The sequence below is a fragment of the Sylvia atricapilla genome, chromosome 4 (genome assembly GCF_009819655.1).
Source record: "Sylvia atricapilla isolate bSylAtr1 chromosome 4, bSylAtr1.pri, whole genome shotgun sequence".
Classification (NCBI taxonomy): domain Eukaryota; kingdom Metazoa; phylum Chordata; class Aves; order Passeriformes; family Sylviidae; genus Sylvia; species Sylvia atricapilla.
The window spans coordinates 31,257,109-31,281,389 of record NC_089143.1 but is presented as its reverse complement, the minus strand read 5'-3'; the positions used below and the strand labels follow the sequence as shown (position 1 = coordinate 31,281,389).

Here is a 24,281-nt window from a genome sequence, read left to right as displayed (position 1 = left end):
CTGAGGAAGGGTCAGAGTTGTTGGAGCAGATTTTTTCTGTTTGGTTTTGTAGATGTGAAGTGCTGGCTTAGCCTCTTCGTCTAATCCAAATAATGGCAAGAAGGTGGGAGGGATTTGTAGAATGGAAAGTGGAAAATTCATGAACTTCCTCTCTTTGGATAGGTTGGGGGATAAAAGTGAAACCAAAAAGGGCTGTAACTTTGGGGGCCAGTTAAGTTAAGACTTTTACGTTTTGTATTTTTTTACCTTTTGTAACTCAGTCTTTTAGCAGCCTTCTGCTGGAAGGAGGGCTGGAGAGGGACTTCTTGCAAGGGCATGGAGAGACAGGAGGAATGGCATTAAGCTGAAAGAGGTAGATTTAGATGGGATATTAGGAAGAAGTCCTTCTCTGTGAGGGTGGTGATGCCCTGGAACAGGTTGCCCAGAGAAGCTGTGGCTGCCCCTGGATCCCTGGAAATGTCCAAGAGCAGGCTGGACAAGGCTTGGAACAACCTGGGAGAGTGGAAGGTGTCCCTGCCCATGGCAGGGGTTGGAACTGGGTGGGCTTTGGTATCCCTTCCAGCCCAAAGCATTCTGTGATTCTGTGATATCTCTAGTGCAGCCCTGGTTGAGTCTGAGGGTAGAAGGGTGGAGAGGAAAGCTCACAGGAGGATCAGCCCAAGAGAAGGAGCAGCTTTTCCTACTGGTGAGGTTCCACTGACACCCCCTACCCTCGTTTCACACTCAGACACACAAGAAATAAGTGCATAAAGGACTCAGCGCGGGTCTTAAATATAACCCTCCCTCATGCCTTGTGGGATGAGTTAGGCAGTGCTTTCCTCCTCTGCACACTCCCAGCTGCCTGGAACAGGCTTTGTGTGCCCCAGAGCCTCCTCCCTGCTGCCCCAGGCCAGGAGCAGCCGTGCTCCTCCTTCCCTGGAAGATGAGACACCCCGAGCATCCTTTTCCCCGTGCTCACTGCAGCATGATAAGTAAACATCCCAGTCTGAGGCCATTGTGATTCTCTGGCTGACTCATGCCTTCAGGAATCTCTTTCTGGGGGGAAAAATTAAATTGCTTTTCGAGTGCATCTGGCTTTGATGTCCAACTCTGCCTCCAAATATGGCTGAAGCGCTGAGATTTTTTAAAAATGCTTAAGATGCAGATGTTTAGCTGGTGTCTGCTGGCAGCACATCTGTCTGCTCATCCTGGTTGTTGGGGTTAGAGTTGAAACTGTCCTGAAGTTTGAAAAGTCCTACAGGTATATTGGCAAATTGCAACAGAATTGACTTAAATAGCTGAAATCTGAGATGATACAGTTAACTGATAAAGGAGATGGTCCTTTTTTGCACCCCAAACCCAGTGATTGCTATGTTCAGTGTATTTCTTCTGAAGGAAAAAATTCCCTTCTTTATTTTGTTTGTGGTTCTGATTTTCCAGGTGAGTCCCAGGAGAGAAGGCAGAGCTGTGTGTAGTCCATTAAATAAGCACTGTAGTGTCAAGTCCTTTCTAAAGCAGTAATTTTTATCAGTTTCCACGTGAACCAGCTGCAGGAAGAGCTCCCTGATGCTTTGGGGTGATCTGTCGGTGTAAATTTTGTGTCTGTGATTTTTATTTCCCCCACCTTACACTCCCTAGCAGAGGTTATGAGTCTTCTGTCCCTGATTCTGCAACAAATACATGAAATGTTTTGGCTGAGGCAGCTGGGCTTGTTATCACTGCATAAAGGTGCATTTGATTTTCAGAGTGATTTGTGTGCTCTAACAGGAAAAAAATCTGACAGGTGCCTAATTTGTAAGTGTTGCCTACCCTGACACTTTCCATGTGCTTTCCATAAGGAAGGAATTGTGAGAATTGGGAGGCTGAGAGTCAATAGCAGCTGTCACATATTCCTGACAAGCTCCTCCTCATTGCCTATGGTGAACAGCAGATCCTATCAGCAATCCCACTGCACCTTGCAGGCCCCCAAACCAGGAATAAAAGGGAACATGTTGGTTTTTTGGAACCTTTCCCCACAAAAGTGTTTTTATTGTATTTTAATGGGCAGAAATTAGGACTTGGTTGTGTGGATTTATTCAAGATTTTCCCTGCTGATGGAGTTTGAGGCACCAACAGGCTTGAATTCCCTCACATCTCTTTGAGGTGGCAATGCCAGAGAAGAAGCACTTGCTGGGGATCCTCTTTCAGAGGTTTCACGTGGATTTAAGGGAATATTTATGCTGGCATCTAAAGGAAGAGTTGTAGGGGCGGGTGGGGAAGGTACCTCAGATGTGTTTAAGCCCATGACACCCAGGGTCTGATCCTTCCAGTGGATATTCAGCTTCCTCACCTGCAAAACAGGGATGCAGATAGGAATGGGAGGGGGAAAAGGGAAGGAAGTGTGGAAAACAGGGTGGTCTGGGGGATTTTTCTCTTTTACAATGCTATGAGGATATAAATTGAACCCCGGCGAGTTTATTTTTATTATCATGACAAGATGGGATTTGAATGCCCTATTCAAAACGAGCCCTCTCGCTCCTATCAGGGTTGAATAAGGAGCTTAATCTCTTTAACAATGCATGAGCTTTTACACTGACACAGCACTTCCTTCCTTTCTTCAGCTGCACGACTTTCTCAGTATTGGCAAGGGGATTTCTGATGACATTGCACGAAGATTCCCAGTGTACGCGCTGGACTTCACCGATGGTACGTTGGCCAATGTTTATGGAAGCGCTGCCCCGAGTGGGGATTTTTTTTTTGTGATGTGATGTCCTGTTTACAGTGTGCATTCAGGGTGTGCTTTGATATGTGTAACAGCTCTTCTGGCCCCTGTTTAAAAGGGTGTTTTGGCAAAAGCCTGTGAATGGGCAGTGTGGAGATGAGGCTCCTGCAGCGTTTCCTTAATGAAGGTGCTGGCTGTGCGCGGATGAGGATTTTAATTTTGGTTAAGCAGTGATTAAATGGATCGATTATTGCTGTGTGTAGACTCGGATCAACTCCTTGCAATCTAATTACTCAGCACTGGCCTAATAGGCCCTTTCTGCTGCCTCTGCAAGCTGGCTCCACACTAGTTATAGCGATGCTGTGGGAGTTGAGAACGCTTGAACAAAATGTGAGCTGCAGTAACTTCAGCCCAGTGTTGTGAAAAACAGGATACAGCTCGTCCGCTGCCGCCAGATCACAGGAGCAGCACGCAGTGTTTATAGTGAGCCTCAGCTTTCGGGCTTGATGCAGCTCCCACAGTGGCCTTGGGGTTTTTAAGAGTTGTTTTCTCTCCCTTTTCACTTGCAGACTTTCACTTTCTGGAAGGCTGGCAGGAATCTTCGGGGCAGAGTGGGATTACAGGGCCCCAGGCTGACATCAAAACGTGTTTCTTGCAGCTTATTGGGGAGCTGGTTAATATATTCAAAATCATATCCAGAAGGTTTGGATAAAACAGAGAATTAAAGTGTAGGCAGGGAGAACCTTGGAGATTTATCAGATAAATCAGGAATTTATCTCTTCCTGCTGTTAAATCCACTTTACCTCAAGCGTGTGTCCCTGCCTTCCTCAGTACACAAGTGCTGTGAAGGCTCATGAGATGAAGGTGATCTTCCTTGGATTAGGCATAAAACCACCAAGATGTCCACCCAAACCCAAGTTGTCAGAGTCCTCTCTTGCAAAGCCACCTTCTACAGGCAGCTTAAGCTTCAGAGAAGCCTGGCCAAGGCTGTGGATGTGTGTCCTCCCTCCCAACCAGCAGAGGAACGTGAATGAGACATAGGCTTAGCACAGGGGTTGAGTGCTAGCTGCTTTTCCAGGTGGAATGAAACTGTTTTGAGGAGACTCAATATGATGGGAGGGCTAATGCTGATTTCTCTGGGTATTTGAGGGGTTTTTCAGGAGGATGGGGGATATAAAATGATTTTCAGGGGAGCAGCAAGGATTCGAATAAAACAGAAACATTAATTTTTGGCGTGTGCATCACTGGCATCACGTCTGGCAGGAGACTTCAGCTCTTAATCTGGACACTTCATTCCTTTGGCTGTTACTTTCTAGAGCTGTCAAAGGTTCATTTTTCATTATAAAGGGATATTGAAGCACTTGAGAAGGGAACTGCTGCAGAAGCACCTTGTGGGGACCCATGTTCCCCTCAAGACAGAGCAGTGTCTGCTGTGCCTGTCTGAGCACAGCAGGCCCCAAAATGTTGGATTTTGGTCCTGCAGCCAATTCTGGCTGTCAGCAGACTTGGAAACTCTCTTCAGGGTCCATATTGTGGCTCTGACTGCATCCAAATGGCCCTGTGGGTGCTGCATCAGCCCTGGGGGTTTGTACACACTAATGTGCAAAATGGGCATAAAATTGGGATAAAATGCGACCACAGGTTAAAAAGTGTCAGTGTTTTGTTATACAACTTCTAGAGAGTGGAAAAGAGTGCAGTGCAACTCCAGAACTGCTTCAGCTCAAATGGGAGGTTCTCACCTTAGGAGCAGTTGTGCCCTTTCAATAGGGAATGGGGAAAAGGGAATTTTCTAAAAACCACTGTATATTAGTATGGCCTTTTCTTCCCAGAAGCCAGAAATTAGGATGAATTCTTTAAGGAACTGCTTGAAATGAAAAGCAGATGGAGCATGAAGCATCTGCCATAAACCACTGAGACTGAAGGTGATCAGGAATGTGAAATTCCTGGAGCATCTCAAAGCAGTGGTGCATCAGAAGATGAGGGATTTGAGCTATCCGAGTATCTGCACTCCAGACAGCCACATGTGCACCATCAAAGAGCTCTGAATTACAAAATGCTCGATTTTGAATAGTTGGAGTCTCTAAATCCTCAATCTGAGAAGCATCCCGGGGTTTGGGGTTAGACAGATAAACCCATCATGGGCAGGGTGATAAATAATGAGGCTTTTGTAGGACCAGCAAATCTTTGGCCAGTTGGAGTTTTGTGGGATTGGTCCTCTTCACACAGTGCACTAATGATCCTTAAAGGAAAAGTCTTTCTGTTTTTTTTTCCCATTTTACTCCAAATTAGGAACTTGTCAACTTTGTTTTGTGGCAAAGTCTTGTGTGTTTTACTGAGTAAGTCAAAGGCTCGAGGAAGAGTTTTCTAAATTTTTGCTCCAGGATTTTGATGATAAAGATGACTTGTAATAGATGTCTCCCAGCAGGAGCTTCTGAAGATGAACAGTTGGGTTATGCTGAGCCCGAGAATTCCTGTAGTTTTCCTTTAAACTGGAATTTACTCCTTTTGGCATGTGACTGTGACCTTTATGGGTAGGATTCTATCTTAAAACACAGTGTGTCTGAACTTCACACTGATCCTGTCAAATTGCCTCAAAGCACTCATGTGTCAATTTTATTACTCTTTAAGCCTCAGACCGTAGAAGTTTCCAGAAGTTTCTTTATATTGAGGCTGGTTTGAGTGAAAGGGGATTCTGCTTGGACTCAGATACAAGATTTCTGAAACTCCTGAAAGCTGCTGTCCTCATTCTTCAGTATTATTTCCTGGTACAACACAGAGGAACAAACACAATTACAGTGCCTGAAGTGCCCAGTGGGAAATTTGAGGTGCTGGAGATTTTTATGGTGAGCTTTGATGCTGTGTTCTTACATATCTGTATCCTTTTGCCTCCTGAGGAGAGAAGATGAAGGAAAAAGAGGAGAGCTGAGTTTATTCTCTTTCTCCCAATTTTTCTGGGCCTGTGCCTTTGACACCTGGCTGTGGTGGAATAGTTCTGCTGTGTGGATAGTTCTGCTGGAAGTGTGGATTTCTCCCTGTCTTTGGTCCTGCAGAGGGTCCCCAACCAGTTCCTGAGGTCTGCTAGCAGCATCCTTGGGATTTGCAGTAGTGTTTAGCAGGAAGGAGATCTCCAAAGCTCCATGCAATGTGGGCATGCTGAGATGGAAGGCTTGAAAACATTGGAGAAATGGAATTTGAAAGAGAACTTCTGTTTTGCTGGCTAAGGTAGCTCAGAGCTTAACGCTTAATCTGAACCCAGAGCTGAAATGTTGACCATGGACTGTCTTTAACATGTGCCAAATCCTCATGAGCTTTCCTGCCTGATTGCCTTGGCCACCTTGTCTGTCAGGATTTCATTCCTGAGGAAGGAGAGGAAATAAAGAGATTGCAGAGAGGCTTTTCCCCCTTCTCTTCCATGCCTCTCCTTCCCTGGATGAGATACGAGAGAGCTCCTGCATCACTCTGCAGCCCTTCATCCCTAAATATCACCTGGGTATACCAAAGTTAAACATCCTGAACTTGAAGTGATTCCCCAAAACGTACAACCTGGGTTGTTTTGGGGTCTCTTTATGTCAGTGGTGGATGGGAATGTTCTAAAGATACATAAAAGTATTGTGTTTTGTCTATGGATGTTTCCTTCCAAGAGACCCAGGATTTCCTGGGAAGTGGGCTGAAGGAAGTGAGATAGAAAGGGAAAGGTCTGGGCCTTGATCTGATTTTTCATGCCTCTCTGCTCTCAGCATATGCTTGGCTTCTGCTCCAAACTCCCTGAGTGGATTTCCTTTTCCAGTTGAGTTCCTAGTTCCACTTGTTCAGTGATTTACTCTTCACAGGACTTCAGGGAAGATTCATCTCCACAACATAGGGCAGAGTCCAGCAGCCATCACATAAATGAAAGCCCAGCTTGAGGGCATTGGGAGAAGTTTGTAATTCTGAGTTTTACAGTGTTTTTAATATTAAAAAGTGATGTTTAAAATTAAGACTTTAATAAAGACATCCTTGCTGCTGTGCTACAAGTCTGTGTAATTAAACTTTCTTTGCATGGGATATCTCAGAGAATTGGGAAGAAACATTTACAGGCAGTGCAGAGAATGTCCATCAGTTATGATTTTGATTTAGGAAATGTACAGTTAATAGACTTCAGGAGCTGTAAACCCAGTTTTTAGGGCTGCTGGTCATTAACTTACTGCTGTGGGATCCCAAGCAAAGTGAGGCCAGTATTGCTGCAGTTTCCCCTGAAACTGTAACCTTGTCTCTACAAATTGGGACATTTCAGAAATCCAGGCAGGTAAAATGGAACTGTCACATTGACGAACATAATTGCTCCCCATTCCAGTGTGTAGCTATACCTTAATTTCAGTCGAATGCTCCTGTAATAATCAGCTAGTCAAATTCCACAGCTGGACACATAAATTTCCACAGTGCAGGTGGAGTGACACATTTTTCAGTGGCTTTATGAGCCTGTCACAGATGAAATGCCATCATAATGCAGCTCACCTTCTTCTCAATGAAGCCATGGCAGTCCATGGGCTGCAGAGCTGAAAATATTTCACCAGATGTTGGCTTTAAAAAGGCAGAAAGATAAACAGTGGTTAATGCTGGATTTCAGTTCCTGTGGCAGGTGGATCTGTACAAGGAGAGGCAGTGTTTGGTCATGACTGCAATTAAAGAGTGAGCAGTCAGCTTTGGGAAGGAGTATGTTTAATCTGGTGTAATTATTGTCTCCATTACAAAGGGATTCTTGCTGCCCACTAGAAGGATTCTTGATCCTAGAATCTTATCTGGCTGATTATGGATTAAAAGAAGTACTGGAAGTCTTGGACCCAGCCAGGATGAATCACAGAATCACTGAAGCTGGAAAAAAACATCCAACATTGAGTCCAAGCTGTGCCCAGTCCCCATCTTGTCACTAGCCCAGAGCACTGAGTGCCACCTCCAGTCCTTCCTTGGACAGCTCCAGGGATGGGCACTCACTGCCTCCCTGGACAGCCCATTCCAGTGTTTAGCTACTCTTTCCATGAGGTAATTCCTCCTGATGTTCAACTGGACCTCCCTTGGTGCAGCTTGAGGCCATGTCCTTATGCATAAGGACTTACATGACCAGCAGGGGCTCCTTTGCCAGACTGAAACTGAAAATGAGCTTTTGTGATGCGCTTCAAGGTTTCTTCCTTCTGGTCTCTCATACTGTCGTTTAACTACCTGAACCTTTAAAAAAAAGACATAACTTGCTTTTCTGGACCTGGTTGCCCTTTCAGAAATGATTTCAAAGCTTCCAGACATTGTTGCCCCTGACCTTTCATATTGGAAAGACTCCCTTGTCCAAAAAGCAATGTTTTGGAGTGACAGAGAATCCTCTGAACCAGGGTGTGACTGTGTCTACTCATGGAACCACCCCTCAGTCCTGTTTGTCCTGCCAAATCCTTCCTTTTCTCTAAAGGTCTTGAGCAGTTTGAGTGCGAGGTAGGAGCCTGCAGCTGTTGGTCTCAGGATCACGGGAAGTCTTCATCTGTTAGAATTAAATTCCAGGCCCTTTGGGTTGCCAGGAGTGGTCAGGAATGTGACCTGTGGTTTTTGGATCTTACCAATAAATGGAAAGGAATTTGCCTGGGAACAGCTGGACTGATGACTCCTGAAAGGTCAAGCTCATATTTGCATGCTTGAGGTGTCTCTTGTCAGGTTTTAGCCTGGAGTTTGAGGGTGCTGAGCATCAGAAGTGCTGTTTGTGTCTGTTCCTCTCCTGCCTGCAAGCAGGCACCTCACAAGTTGTCCTTTATTCATGTGACTGCCTGTTCATTACACATCACCTTTGATTTTTGGGTTTTTACATCCTCTTCCCATGCTTATCTCTGCCCTGCAAATGGCACAGAAAGCAGATTTTAGATAAGATCCCAAAGCCATTGAGAGATTTTTGTTCTTTTCATTTTGGTGATAAGGATTTTCAGTGTGGCACCAATAACCGCTAAAGCCAAGCACTCCTTTATCTGATCCAGCTCATTGGATTTTACCTCTCTCAGCAAGGGACTGATACTGCAAAAGCTTAGGTGGGCATTTGGGAGCTCAGGGCAGATTCCTGTGTGGGAATTCTCTACTCTGGAACCTTCCAGAAAGTGGAATTGGGCAGCTCCAAGCTCTTCCAGTTGTCTCAGAGGAAGAGCACCATCAAGGATGGTGCTACAGGCAGGCTGGAGGCTGAGGAGACTTTGTCCAGTGCATCCTCTCTGTATTGTGGAAAAAACTTGCGTTCTCCTGGAGCAATATCAATTGCTGTCATCTCATCCTTTCTCCTGTGCATCCCCAGTGAGCTCATATCAACATCAGCCTGAAAACAGGAAGAGGAAGGGAAGCTACTTCAGAGGCTCTTAAATTCATACTCTGACACTTTAATTCTCTTTCTGGCTGCTTTGTGTTTTGGCCTGGTGTGTTTTTTTCCGATGGAGATGAGAGGTGTGAGTGGATGGAAAAGAGAGTGACTGTTCTTTCAGCAGGGCCTGTTAAAGCAAATCTCAGTGTAGCCATTCCTGACCTCTGGGGCTGTTTATTTTTGTGTCCTGCTGCCATTTTTTGGCTCAGGGTAGCATATTATTGATTCTTACAGCCTTAGATTTCTGTCTAGGGAAAAATGAAGTGCTTCATGTTTTCCTGTCCAAGAGTAGGGAAGACAAGAGATCTGCATGAAGCTCATTAGGGACACAGTCCAGAATGCCTGAAGAGTTGGTGTTAAAAAGGCAAGGGGTGGGGGTTTATGAACCCTAAACTTACAGTTTCTGCTTTGATCCTCTTTCAAGCTTTGGGGAATGGCAAAACTGAGCAAAAAGCTACTTGTATTTCCTGCTTTGATGAAGGCAAAAATGTCTGGTGGCAATTTTGGTGCTAGTTCTGGTCCCAGTGAACAGAAGAATGCGGGTTGTACAGAATCAAATATTAACCGTTTGGTAACATGTTTAACGTCTGGATGGAATTTCTGCTTCTCGAGATGAACTAACAGTGCCTATGGCTGGTGCAAGAAGGTTTTCAGTCCTTTAGCAACATGATTTTTTTGTGGTTTGTCCCAGGGATTATTGGGAACAACAAAGCTATCGGAAAATACATCACGACCATGATCTTTCTGTACTTTGCCTGCCTCCTTCCATCCATTGCCTTTGGATCCCTCAATGATGAAAATACCCGAGGAGCTATTGGTGAGTTCATCAGTTTTGTGCTTTTCTTAAACTGATCCATTTTGTGCGTTTGACTCCCTGTGTTCAAAATGTCATTCTGGTCACAGAGAGTTCTGACAGTTTTTATTTACAGGGGGAAAACAAACCCAAAACCATGACTGAAGGATAATTTTCTACTTAAGTTCATTACTTTTGTAGAAAACCAGAAAAAATGAACACTGCTTTGGGTGTTATCATCTGACTTGGACTGATACAGATGTATGCTACTGTATTTTTTGATTTATGCTGACTTAATGTAATTATTTGCCCATTTTTCTTGGTAAAAGCTCCTGTGCTTTTGACCTGGATTTGATTGCCAGTATTGAAATCCCTGGGACAGAGCTAAACATTCCTTTATCCCAGTTGTAGAAGCAGTTTGTGCTGCAGTCACAGTTCAAACAAGCACTAGGTATGTCTTACAGGTGTTAAAATAAGATAAATATATTTAAAATGTGTATATAAAATATAACAACACACAGAAAAAAAATCCCAAAGCCCACCAATTAGCTGAACATCTGGAAGCCTAAATTATGGGTACGAATAAAGGGTCACTTTTTTGATTTATGAGTGTGTTACCTCTGCACTCTTTAAGCATTTCTTCTGCTCGTTAGTGCTTGGTTTCTCTGCCCTGTGAATGTTCCTGGATGAGAGAGGGATTGACCCAAATCCCTTTTTTTGTTCCCATCCTCCCCAATTCCAGATGTGCGGAAGACAATTTTCGGGCAGTGCATTGGAGGGCTGCTCTACTCCCTCTTCTCTGGGCAGCCCCTGGTTGTGCTGCTGACCACAGCTCCCTTGGCCATCTACATCAATGGTGAGTCTGCTACAGCTCTGCAGCAGGGACTGAGGGGTTGGAACTTTGGGTGAGAGCTTTGTAGAGGTTGTGTTGTGTTTGTGTGATAAATTGGTATTTAATTTGTCAAGGAAAGGTTCTCCTGCCAGGGGCATAGGAACAGCTCCCCTGGGAAGTCAGAGATCACAAAGTCAAGGAGTGCTTGGACTAGGCTCTCAGGCATGTCATGGGATTGTTGGGGTGTCCTGTGTGGGGCCAGGAGTTGGGTTGATGATCCTGGGGGGGTCCCTTCCAGCTCAGGATGTTCTGGGATTCTGCAATACCTGAATCAAATTCCTCCCCTTTCGATCACCATCAGAATCAGAACATCCTAATTTGGAGGGGACCCACAGGGATCATTGAGACCAACTCCAGGTTTAGTTCAAATTCTTTCTCTAAAGAAATAATTTTGCAGAGGAAAAACTTCATGAAAATAAGCATTTCTTCAGCTTCAGTGAGGAAAGCTGTTTCAGTAATGGTTTTCTCATGTGACTGTGTTTAACCAGCTTGAGACAAAGATTTTTGGGTTTGTTGAGTTTGGGGGTTTTCTTAATTGATGTTTTAAAGTATGATCAGAAGCTTTCCAGGTACTGCAATCTGATCTCAATGAATCAGAGATCAACTAAAGGAACAAGCTCAGTATCTGTGGGGATAATCAGAGAATGGGCTATGACCAGCTGGAAAGAGCAGCTGTGAGACCCCTTGCTCAACAGCATCCCAAAATGTCAGCAAGAGCAAATTCCAACTGCTTTTGTGACCTCAATCCCTAGGAAAAGTGCTTTCAGCAGTGGTGAGGGAATTACTTTTTTATTGTCTTCCCAAGTTTCTCTCCCCATTTCTCGTGATGGAAGGGGAGAACAGTTTGTGTTGATCTAGTGTCCTTCTGGATGTGCAGAAATATGGATTTAATGGCATCTGTAATAAATGCATTGGGATGAAGTCTTGAAATTGGTTCTTTTCGGCCTGGAGCAGATGGGAATCACTGGGTGGCAGTGACAAGATTTGATGGTGACACATGAATGCCTCACTTTTGCAGTCATCCGAGGAATCTGTGATGACTACAACTTGGATTTCAGCGCTTTCTATGCCTGGATTGGACTCTGGAACAGCTTTTTCCTTGTGATCTACTCCCTCTTTAATTTCAGCCTCCTGATGAAGCTCTTTAAAAGGTAGCTATTTTCGAGAAGTCATATTTTGATCAGATTATTCTTCAAATGGAAAAATTACACATTCTACAAGCTCCTTAATTACGAACTTGCTGCAAAATGTATTTTGTGAGATGAGCAAAGTATCATTTTGGCTCATTGTTCCAGCTTGAAAGAAGTTCTCTGATTTACTGGGTTTTGTTTCTAAGTTGGAGCCCAACTTAAATTGGTATATTTTCATGTAAATTGATGAATATGCTGATTTTTCTTTGAAAAGAGTTGAATGCAGCTCTATTAATTCCTGGGCTTTTTCCACAGGTCAACAGAAGAAATAATTGCACTTTTTATATCCATCACATTTGTGCTTGATGCCATCAAAGGCATTTATAAAGGTAAGTCTTGCAGCAGTGTTTTTCAGAGCAGATCTCTGCTTTGCTGCCTTGTCAAAGGCAAGCACAAGGCTGCAAAAATATGTGATGTTTGCTTGTTCTGTGTTCATTTAAAGTCTTCAGGGAATAAAAGAAAATCAGTATGTGTGAGATGGAAGCAGCCCTTTGTCATCAGTTTACCTGGGTGTGCAGAATTTTTAGCAGCTCTAATTTCAGTTGGTTGAGAATTGGTTTCTAAACTTTACCAAATGGAGAAACCATGATGTTATTGATGTGATTCTTCTCCTGATTCCAGTTGGGGTTTAAATGGTCTTGGCAAAAAAACCCAAAAAAACCCCACAAAAAAACCCCCTAAAAAACAAAACAACCGAAACAAAACAAAAAAACCCCAAACAACAACAACAACAAAACCGTCCAATTTAAATGCCATGTACAGAGTCCTTACTCTTTGACACATTATTCAGACTCTGTGGAGGGGAGTTGAAAGATGAGTTGAAATTTCCTGATTTTCTCTGAGCTCTGAGACCCTTCTTCCATGGCAGTACAAGGACTGCAGTTCCTAAAGCTCCTCTGCCCTTTCCAGCCACTTGGTTTTCCCATTTCTGGGTTAAATTCTAAGTCGCCATGGAGAGCCTTGGGGTTTAACAGATTCGTCTGAAGCTTCTCTCCCTCCCCACGGGGGGATTGGCAGGAGGTATTTGAGCAAGTGAATCGCAGTAGCAGAAATACCTCATGAGTGGCAGCATTTCTGTTCATCCCAGTGAGGAGTTGGACAATGCCCATTCCTTGATTTTTATGACCTGTTGTCCAACATCCCAAAGTTTGGGCTGTCCTTTGAAATCCTTTAGGATACACCCAAGCACACTCCTTGTTTATAAGACACTCATGCTTGCAAGGGAGTGCTTTCCAAGAGATTTGACACTGCAGAGCAATTTGAAGTGAGATACTTTCTCGCTTCACTGGGAATCCTTAATTTGCCTTGTGTGCTTTGATTGTGCAATCAGAGGGTTGTTTTTTTTCTCTGCACAACACCTGCATCTTTTAAATATCCTGCTTAGAGCTTGGTGAGGGAGAATTTTTTTCTGGGATAGTTGTTGAGTCTGTGAGCTTTGCTGAGTGTGTGCTGTCAGTGCCCTATCCTGGAGGTATGGGACAGTCTCCAGGTGATCTTCAACAGAACATTCAGCTGCTCTGTAAAAATCAGCAAATATCCACAAAGTTTCTGTAGTCCAGAGCTGATCTCCCATAACAGAGGTGTGGGGTGCAGGTTAAAAGTGTGGGAAAATCCACTGGTCTTCTCTGCCAGACTTTCAGGAATATGCAAGTAAATCCTCAAAATATTACAGTGGGAACAGGAGAAGATCCTGGTGACCTTACAGAAACCATGTTTAGATTGGATATTAGGGAGAAATTCTTCCCTGTGAGGGTGGGGAGGTCCTGGCACAGAGCGCCCAGAGCAGCTGTGGCTGCCCCTGGATCCCTGGAAGCGTCCAAGGCCAGGTTGAATGTTGAAATTAATTATCCAAGACTCCATTTTCTTCATGCAAGAAAAGCTAATTCTTTATTCACATAACTCATTTCATACCGTTTTCACAGACCTTCTGTTCTACACCTCTTGGTTGGTAGTTTTCTTACTACTTTATTTATTGGTCAGAAGGTGATTTGTATGTATTGTGTTAAGGTTCAGGTTGTTTACATTTTTCCTTTGTGGGTTCCCATGGAACAGATCTAATCTTTATGTTGGGGCACTTATTTTTCTCACCAAGACTAAAATGTTGGGCTAATGAGCTTTTCATACCTAAGATTGTTTTGTATGAGAACTTGCAAGTTATCTGCACTTAATTAAAGTAGCAAGGCCTAATCTATATTTTATAAGACTTTTCTTTTGTAGCTTCTTTTACATGTCTGCAACAGTTGGACAGGGCTTGGAGCAAGCTGGGATAGTGGAAGGTGTCCCTGCTGTGAAACAAGATCATCTTAAAGGTCCCTTCCAAACCAGCATATTCTGTGTTTTTATGTGTGATCAGAGAATGACCTGAATTCTCTTTGTACTTGTGAAGGGATGAATTTGTAGGAATGATGGTAATAGGGTCACACCAACACTCCTTTGCCAGCTCATATAGGCTTCAGCTGCACCTGGGAGTGTTCAGGGCATCCACAGGTGGGACCAAAGCTGTTTCCAGACACAGAGGGACCAGTGCTGGCAGGCACAGACCTCATCCTTAACCCTCTTAGAGCCCCTATTTAAAAACATTACACCAGTGCAACTCATGGCTGTGGGCTCATCTTTGTTTTTCCCTTCCTGTTTTCGAGGAGGTGATAGTTTGCTGCTGCCACCTCCTCCTTCCACTCAAAATTTTGGTTGAGCAGTTCAGTAGGAAGTGAAAGCTGGTATTTTCCCTGTGTTGTTTAAAAGTGTCCTGGTAGTGCTTTATCCAGCTGGCACCAGCTCTGGGGTTCCTGAATGCCAGGGGACAATGCCATCTTTGCCCAGATGTTTTCCCAGCCAGTTCAGAACCGTGATTTTTTCAAGGTAAACATGCAGGAAAGGAGGGGGAGGGCCCTGCCCTGCAGAGGAACCAAAGCCCTGAGTGTTCACGCAGTCCTGGTGACACTTTGTTTTCACTGCCTGGCCCGGCCACCGAGGCTGTGTTTGTTTGATCTTGACATCTGCACTGGGCAGGAAATGGTGGTGAGCAGGCAGAGGAAAACAAAGCCAGCTCGTGTTGTTGGAGGCTGGAGAAGGGCTCGGCTTCAGCCAGGGCACCCCCAGCTCTGCTGCTCTCTCTGGATGTTGGCAACGAGGTTCGCTGAGCTCTGGTGTGAAAGCAAACTAGAAATGTTCAGGAATCAAATCCTTCCCAGCAAGGTGGTATGGGATGAAGGTCTCCACTCTCTATCTTGGTGTGTTCTTGTTGCTTTAATTAAAACACAAGAGTAAAGCAAGTTTTTTTCCTCCATCCAGGAGGAACTGGAGCAATCCTGCCTGGATTGGTGAATATAGATTGAATTGCAGCCTCAGAGATGGAGTGTGGAGCGATGTAGTCAAGCTGAGCACAGGGCACCAAAGATCATTATTGCAATATAGCCATCTGTGGGAGCTTGAGAAAATCTTCAAGACCCAAAACAAACTTGCTTGTTTGTTACTCATTCCGGTCCAAATCTTAATCCAGAGGAATGCAAATACATTCTCTGTAGTTCCTGGGTTGTTTCTGCTGGTTTCTCTGATGCTCAAATGTGTCTTTAGGACTCAGTAGCACTTAGGGTGAGCAGACTTTTCTCCCTGGCCAGCTGTGAACTCCCAGAAAATGCTGCCAGAATCATTTTTGTCAGGACAAAAGCATCCTTTGGCGTTCAGAGCCGGAAAGTGCAAATCTTCTAACAACCCATTCTGTGCCAGGTTGTGGGTCATGGCAGTGCCCTGGGCCCCAGTTTTACACCTGTTTGCAGAGCAGGTGTGTGTGTGTCCTGCTGGGGCTGAGGCAGCTGGACCACAGAGGGAGGAAATAAAGGAGAGCAGAGCCCCTTCTCTCACACGCGATGGGGAGAACACTGCACTGACCGGGGTCGGGATGGGCTTGCTCCTCACTGGAGGAACCTCTCTGGAGCTTTAAGATGATCTCCTCACTCCTGGCTGCTCTTGCAGCAGTTTGAGAGGTTAAATTTTGAACTGTAAACCTTCTGTGATGTTTAAATTTATGTACAGATGTACTGGATGTGATAGCCTTTGTCTGTTGTGGCCTGTGTATCACGCTGACCTCATCCACTTGTGGAATGCCCAGACTCCTTTTAAATCCTTCTGAAGATGGTACAAGAAAAATCATTACTGCATTTCAAATGGCTTCGTGGTTGAACTCGGGGAATTTTCAGCCAGACTCAAGGTGGTTGCAAATACCAGTTGTGCTGCGCAAGAACGTTCAAAGTTTCTTTTCAGATATTCAGAATTAGTTTGTCTTCTCTGCTTTCACTGTGGCTGCTGCATATAGAAAAGCTGAAATGTTTTGGGGCTTTCAGAACTTGGATTATTATTTGAGGGTGAGGGAAATGTTAGGAGATGCACTTTAGCCTAAGCTTCAGGTAGTTGCATTTTTGCCATGTTCTCATGGTCTTGCCCTGAAGTTCTCTATGCAGAGTTTAAAGGGTTATTTTGACTAAAATGAAGAAAGGTTGTGGGACTGCAAAGCTCTGGCGGGGTGGTTTCCATGCCCCTGTATTTCTCATGGGTACAAGGAAGTGTGGATGCTGCATGTTGCCATTTGAGCAGATACTGTGGGAACGCTGAGGCTGCAAAGCCCAATTCCCATCTTCTAGTTGTACTTGCTCCTTCAGGCTCTTCTTCCCCAAAGAGGTTAAATGATCCCAAAACCATATTTATACACTTGGAGCCAGCCAGTGACATACAAATGGGAACACAGTAAATGCTCATGAGCAAGAGGGCCTTTACAGCTGTCCATTCCTTATATAAATGCCTTTGAGCTGATCTAAAACATTTATGGAAAGTTCCAAGGGCTTTACTGGGTGTTTTGCTTGTGCAGGTTTATTTCAGGTGCCCTGTAACTCTAATTTGCATTGTAAATTTAAATGTTCTGCCAGGTTTTGCGTGTCATCCACACTTATCTCTGAAATCTGGACTAGCCTTGGAAGAAAAGTAATTAATGTACAGTGTGTAATCCACTTAAGGATCTGTGCAGCCTGGCTGCTCTTAGTGTTTCCAGAGAATCCGGATGGAATTTGTTTGCCAGGCTGCTGAAAGTAGGTGTCTAGATAGAAATATTTATATGTATATTTAGGAGGAGTGCTTCCAGTGTTGGGTACAAAACCACATAATTAGCACTCGAAGTCTTTACAATGTTGCTTTATAGATTAATTTAACTATTACCTGTTAAAATAAGTGAAAAAATCAATTTGTGAAGTGCTGGCTTCAGCTTCACAAATAAGAGCAACAGCTCTGATTTCTTTCTGTAGGCTCAAGAGGCAGAGCTGGTGAAGCATAACGTTAATACTTCATCATCAAGCAAGAAAACCTGCTTTATTTTACTTGCTTTGATTGTCACACTCCTCTCCTAACGCTTGACTGTTGATTGTTTGTGCAGTTTTTAAGAAATATTACCACCACGACCACACAGGAGGTGGAAAATCACAAGCTGATGCTATCCCAGGCCTTGGCATCAACACCACCTTCTTGATGAACTCCTCAGTGAGCGAGAACCAGACTTGCACTCACGATGCGCACTACGGGCGTGAGACCGCCGTCCTCAGCCTCATGTTGATGTTGGGAACCCTTTGGCTCGGCCACACGCTCTACCAGTTCAAGAAAAGGTGAGTTGTTTAGAGCTCAGGCTGCTGATTATTTCAGGTTCTCTCTGAGGGAGTCATTAACAGATTAGGTCTTAATTTTGCAACCCAGGAAAATCAGGTGGAAGCCAAAGGCAGAGATGAACTTGGCAGGGCCACCTGTAAAATATTCCCAGCAGAGCAAAATGGTCGCTCAGTGGACGATGCCAGTCTGTCTTCGTTTTGGCCTCACAAATGGCCTCAAAAAAAGCTTTGGGTTCCAAATTTACGTTGGAGTCCCTGTACCTCCATCCAAACAGGCACTGAACCATTTTGCCGGGCAAAAATTCCTGATGGTGCAGGAAGGTCTACTGGGAATGTACTTTCAGTGTGCTCCTTGGAGTCAAACACCAGCTGTAATTTGGGATTTGCTCCTATTGCTCTTAAAACTCTTCATTTGAAATGCGGGAAGCAATTAAAGTAAAGTGGAAATAAGACACAAACTGGTGCTTGAAGGCCTTTTTTTTTCTAGCTTGCATCTTATTTTCTTGTTTCTTTGTGTTTTGCTTCTGCATTCATCAGCCTTCAAAGGCTGTAGGTTCCAGAAGATTTAGAGCTGAGTGAAAGACCAATTCATCACTCAAAGTATCTCTTCAGAATTGCAAGATGGGACTGAATTTTCACTTCTAAAGCATTAAATGTTGTCTGGATTGAGTGATTGTGCTGACAGTGGGGTGTTAATGGGAATTTTTTGTTTCTTTTGCAGCCCATATTTGCACGCAAGGGTACGTGAAATTCTGTCCGACTGTGCCTTACCCATTTCAGTCCTGACCTTCTCTGTTGTGGGTTCCTATATCTTCAAGGAAATTGAAAGTAAGTTCTGGTTTTCATCTCTGGAATACTGGGGTTTATGAAAGAGAGAAGTGAAATCCTAGAAAAGTTTTGCTAAAAAATGAAGTCCTTCTATATAATTTCACAAATCCTGCGTGTACCTCCCATCAAGAGCTCAGATTTCCTTGTTAGATTTATATAATCCAAAACCCTGATTAAATGAGGCTGGGGCAAGAAAAGTTATCCAGATGTGTCTTTTCAAGGAGTTTGAGGTATGTGTGACAGTAAGGGAGATGAACAATTTTTGGCAAAGAACAGAGGGCAGAATAATCAGCAGGCAGGAAGGGTTGTTGCCAGTCATATCAACATGGAGTTGGTCATCCCAGTTTGTCCTCTTTGTCTCCAGTTTGTTTTCCTAATTTAGGTGAAATGGTGCAGAGCATCTGGGCAGCTCTAAGTTACACAAGGAAATCTAAAAATGAGACACCATTCATTGGCCAGATAGATCAACTTTTCCATATCAGGAAGTGATAATGGGGACAGGAATTGCATTGTCCTGCAGTGACGTGAGCGGGTGATGTGAGGAAATGTATGGAAACAAAAAAGAAATGGCTTTTTTTTTTACTGTGATGGCCATTCCATCCAGTTGGATTGCAAAATGATGCGTGGCCATGTGTGATTTATCCCTAGCCATGGAATGCTTCCAATGGCAGCAGAGTTTTTGATTTACATTTTATACTAAAATGCCTTGCACAGCTTGTAGGGGATGAGGAAGTATTCTAATGCCTCTGTGGGTTGATGAGCTGAGCATTATGGTGCTGGTTAGAAATAAGGCTTCCTCATCTGAAAACACCTTGCATCTATGGAAAACAAATTTCCCTCTTTTGTTTTGCTCCAATATCCGTAATGCCTCGCTAGGACTAGCAGTGGTCTGTCCCATCAGGATGGCAGCCAAATCCTAAGCGGATGGAGGAGAAAAATAAACCAAACCAACCAGATGGACCCATCTTCCATGGCCTCCAGGCTCCCACATGCCCGAGCATCATGCCTGCTTTCCTGCTTGCTCCCCAGTACTTTGTGGTATGGGTAAAACTTTGATGGTTGGACAAGAGGGTGCCTCCTAACATCCATCTCCTCCTCTTTGCAGTGTCCAAATTCAACTACAACGCCTCTGACAGCTTGTTTGTGCTGGCCCCTGTGCAGTCCCTGTCCATTGGGTCGGTGATGAGCGCCATGGGACTGGGATTTCTCCTCTCCATGCTCTTCTTCATCGAGCAGAACATTGTTGCGTCCCTCACCAACGCCCCGGAGAACAGGTAACGCCTTTGGTGCTGCTTTTCCCTCTGTGGAGGGGTATTGCTGGGTCTGTCACCACCACTGCTTGCCCAAAGCTTGTCTGAGCATCAGAAAATGTATTCAGGGTGTGTTTCTGAGAATTCATGTTGTCACAGGTGGAGGTAACTGTGCTGCTTAACTCCTCACCATCCCCAAAGCCCAGTGTTGTGGCAGTGAGCCAAAACCACAAATCCTCAACCAGCTCAAACCTATTTCTTCTTTACTCTCTGCTCAACACCATTGTTGGTCTCCTAAAACTCTCAAAGCATTTTTCATGAAGTTTTGGGAGCCAAGAGGTGGAGTAGTGAGTGTGAAGTGGATATTTTGTATGGTTTGAGGTCTTTGGATGCACCTCAAGATATTTAGGGAGTGTCTGACACATGTGGACACTTGCACTGCTCTTGCAGTACAGAGAATTTGCTGAAAATGAGAAGTCAATGACCTACATAAATGTTGTAGCACAGCGTGCTGCAGCTGAGCATCAGGAGTGTTTGGAGCTGGTAAATTCCAACTGAAAAAGAGGTGGAAGTGCAATAAAACAATATGTCCAGTGTCTGATAGGTCTCACTTATGTGCAAATTTGAGATGTTGCACTATTAAAATATTCCCTCTGATGTTTTTGTGCCAACTGCAATCAGATCTGATGTCAAGAATGAATGTGTATGACTTTTTTCCAGGGAAACTACCACGTCTCTGAGGACTTTTTGCTAATGTGATGCGTGGGAGGGTTCTCTCCTTGCATAATATCCATTAGCATTCTCCATGTTGTCACTGGAGTGACACAGTATTAGGAGTGAGGAGACAAGCTTAAATTCAGCTACACTAATTTAGTTTCCTTTGACCAGCTCTTATCTCTATTATATCCCTTTAAGTGTTGCATAAATCTGTATGTAAGTGGGTCATCTATTGGCTAATACGAATTTCATCTAAACTTTTGGTATTTTCTACTAGAATGTCTTTAAGGAATGTAAAATGTTCTTTGGAGTTTTTCAGAGTTCCTGGGTCCAAGGCCAAAATGATGCTGATGAGGTGTTAGGGCAGGGATTTTTAAAGATGGTAAAACAGGGCAGGGATGTAAAAACTAGGACTTGACATCATGTCTGTTTGTGGTGCCATCACAGACACCTTGCACTATCCCAGGTTGCTCCAAGCTCCATCCAGCCTGGCCTTGGACACTTACAGGGGTCCAGGGGCAGCCACAGCTCCTCTGGGCAGCCTGTGCCAGGGCCTCATCACCTTCACAGTGAATAATTATTTTCTAATATCTCATCTAAACCTACCCTTTGTCCGTTTGAGTCCATTCCCCCTTGTCCTGTCACTCCAGGCCCTTGTAAAGTCTCTCTCCATCATTCTTGTAACTCCCTTCAGGTCCTGGAAGGCTGCAATTAGGTCACCCCAAAGCTTTTTCTTCTCCAGGCTGAACAATCCCAATTCTCTTAGCCTTTCCTCACAGCAGAAGTACTCCATCCCTCTGAATAATCTCGGTGGCCTCCTCTGGGTTCATTCCAACAGGCTGATGTCCTTAAAGCCTTCTGAAAAGAATGGGGAGGACAGTGACCCTGAGGGTGCTGAAGGTGCCTTTGCTCAGAAAAAGCAGCACGTGAGCAGGAGCTCTGTTTCCAAAGCGTGAGCCAACGCAGGAAACGCCTTTGCAATCCCACCCTTCCTGCCAGCACCTTCCAGAGGCATTGCAGGGTAGGCACCTACCTGACCCACTCACCCCACGGCCTCCTCAGTCGGTGGAAGGGGACGCTCCCTGTGGGACCAGGCTATTGTCCCAAAACTGAGCCCCACCCTAGATTTCTGCTGCCCAAACAATGGCTTTGATCTTCGTGTGCTGGGTCAATTCAACCAGCTCCATGTGCCTCTGTCCAGGAGAGTATCTTGGGTGGCTCCAAGTGTGTGTTGAGGTGTTCAGTGGAGCTTATTTGGGTGGCACTGACTCATTTAAATGGTGCTCCCTTTCCAGCCGGTGATGCCCAGAGAGAGAATTCAGCTGATCTCTCACGTTGTGTGAGGATGTCAGGTGCTCCAGGGGCAGAGATAAAGCCTTAGACCTTTCTGTGAGGGTTTAAAGTCTGAGAGCCGAATCCTTCCGCAGCCTTTTTCTAAACTTTACTCACAATATCTCAGCAGTTGATACAAGATGGGGATATTCAGGAAAGGGGCAGACCTTGCAAAGAATGGCAAGGTTAAAGTAGATGTGAGTTCAGACTTGGTGCTGCCTTCTGCACAGTCCTGGCAAAGTGGGTGTGCTGAGATTCCTCAGTGAAGGCTGTCAGATTCCCCATCCCTAAAAAATTAAATGCTCTGCAGCATTTCATGAACTTCAGAGCAAATCTCCTCGATTGGCTACCAACATTTTGGAATTGTTACCCAGAGAAGCTGTGGCTATCCTATCCCTGGAAGTGTCCAAGGACAGGTAGGATGGGGTTTGGAGGAACCTGGGATAGTGAAAGGTGTCCCTGCCCATGGCAGGAGCATAGAACTGGATGATCCTTAAGATTCCTTCCAGCCCAAACAATTCTGTGATCCATTCCATGATTCTGTGACTACCAAGGAGGAACTGAAGTTTAATGAATTCCTGTCCCATTTTCTTATCATGCAGTAGCAATTACATAATTAGGGGATTACTGCAGCATACTGAGCACGTGTTCTGCTCGTGGGGAAGGAGGGAGATCAGGGTTACAAACAAGAAACTTCAGTGTCAGTACTTTGACAGCAAATGCTCAGGATTTTATCCACTCTCTTTGTGGACTCTGCGAGCAAACACACGCGTGGATTTTGTGTAGACTCTGCAATAAATGTAGGAGCAAAATGCTGATGAAATTTTCATGGGCTGTTACTTTAGTGGGCTGCCTTTCTGCTCAGAGTTGTTCTTCCCAGATGACAGCAGCTCTGGGAGCAAACCATCACATTTCACTACCTTTAGTGTTGACATGTAGTGCTGTACCATGCATGCGGTAAATCCAGAGGTGTGAAGTCTCTGTGTGTGTGAGAGAGAGAGAGCACTTGTAGGGTTTGCACCAAGTGTAACTGCTGTCCTGGACTGTAGTAAAGCATCCCTCACCCCCAAGTAGGCATCTCTGTATAAGAAAAGAGTTTCAGTTTACCTTTAGATATTTTAGAACCTTTCTAAACTTTCTAGAACTTTCCATACCCTTCTGACAGTGATTGGCTTAGTACCAAGAGAGAAGAGCCTGTTTGACCTTGGCACATTTCTTCAAATCCTGTACCTTTCCCTATCAGCAGCAAGCCAAATTGTCCCTCCTAAAACATTATATATTTAGGAAGGAGCACAAAGAGAGTAAAGAGGCTTTTTGGAGTGTTTCTAGCAGGGTGTCAGAGGTTTTCACAGACACCTGTGTGTGGCTTTTCTTTTGTTTTCTGTAACATTTGTTATTTTTCACTTTTTAAACCTTTTGCTTTACAAAACACCTCTGAAGAGCAGTGTAGTAATGCAATCCCCACACTCCCAGCAGGTGTTTTCAAACAGGGAAAGAGTTTCAGTATACCTTGAGACATAATAGGAAGTTTACCTAGATTCTTCCATAGCCTTCTGACAAGTATTGGCTCAGGGCCAAGAAAGAAGCATCTCTTGGATCTTGTTAGTGTTCTTCAAACCCTGTATTTCTCTCTATTGACTGTTAGCGAAGTTATCCCTCCTAAAACATTTAATACTTAAGAAAGAACACCAAAGAGCTTTCTGACATGTGGTAACAAGGGTCTGAGGTTTTCTCAAGCACCTGTGCTCAGTTCATTATTTGTTTTCTGCAACATGTTGTTACTTTGCTGTTTTCTCATTATTAGACCTTTTGATTTACGAAACATCCTCGAAGAACAGTCTCGCTAATTATTATAACCACTTTTCTGCAAGGCTGGACACACGCAGAGAGTGTGGAGTGTAAACCCACGGAGCAGTCTCACTAAAATTATTTCAAGCCAATCTTGCAAAGGCTCAGAGATTGATACATTTACACATGGCTTATAACACTCTGGCCACGGGTTAACCTGTGTCCCCCAACGCCTCGTTCCAGGCTGGTGAAGGGCACAGCCTATCACTGGGACCTGCTGCTCGTGGCGCTGATCAACACGGGGCTGTCGGTGTTCGGGCTGCCCTGGATCCATGCGGCATTCCCGCATTCCCCCATGCACGTCCGTGCCCTGGCCTATGTGGAGGAGAGGGTGGAGAGTGGACACATCTATGAGACGTAAGTAGACCTCTTTGGATTCGTTTGTGGCTTCCCAGTCCTTTGGGAATGGTGGGTGGAGTGTTGGCTGTTCTATGCCAGATATGAAGGTGACGGGAAGATGCACTCAATGGGCCTTATTTGGCTTCATCCCCTTACCTCAAGCACTCAAATTCATGCTCTGGGCCAGTGGCAGCATCCCACATGGATCCCACCCACCCCATTGCAAATTCTCCTTTGGAAAAGTCAGCCAAGGCCATTTTCAGTTTTAGCCTTGTGGGAAGCTGAGGAGATGATTTGGCTGGATGTCCCCAGATACTTTCCCCAGAAAGAATCCAAAGCTGATTCATTGCCTGAAACCTGTCTGGTGGTTATTACAAATGGGAGGAAAAATGCACCATTATTTCAGAGC

At 44.5% G+C, this 24,281-nt stretch overlaps 1 protein-coding gene across 1 annotated transcript in view; it reads left to right on the top strand.

The window, feature by feature from the left end:
* LOC136360819 (solute carrier family 4 member 11-like) overlaps positions 1 to 24,281 on the top strand; it is a 67,362-nt gene that overhangs the window by 30,108 nt on the left and 12,973 nt on the right. The window contains exons 8-16 of the mRNA XM_066318439.1: positions 2,580 to 2,664; positions 9,730 to 9,855; positions 10,574 to 10,687; positions 11,742 to 11,874; positions 12,169 to 12,242; positions 17,333 to 17,558; positions 18,280 to 18,386; positions 19,492 to 19,660; positions 23,717 to 23,890. Coding sequence (XP_066174536.1) covers positions 2,580 to 2,664; positions 9,730 to 9,855; positions 10,574 to 10,687; positions 11,742 to 11,874; positions 12,169 to 12,242; positions 17,333 to 17,558; positions 18,280 to 18,386; positions 19,492 to 19,660; positions 23,717 to 23,890 — 1,208 coding nt within the window. The remainder of the gene's footprint in view (positions 1 to 2,579; positions 2,665 to 9,729; positions 9,856 to 10,573; positions 10,688 to 11,741; positions 11,875 to 12,168; positions 12,243 to 17,332; positions 17,559 to 18,279; positions 18,387 to 19,491; positions 19,661 to 23,716; positions 23,891 to 24,281) is intronic.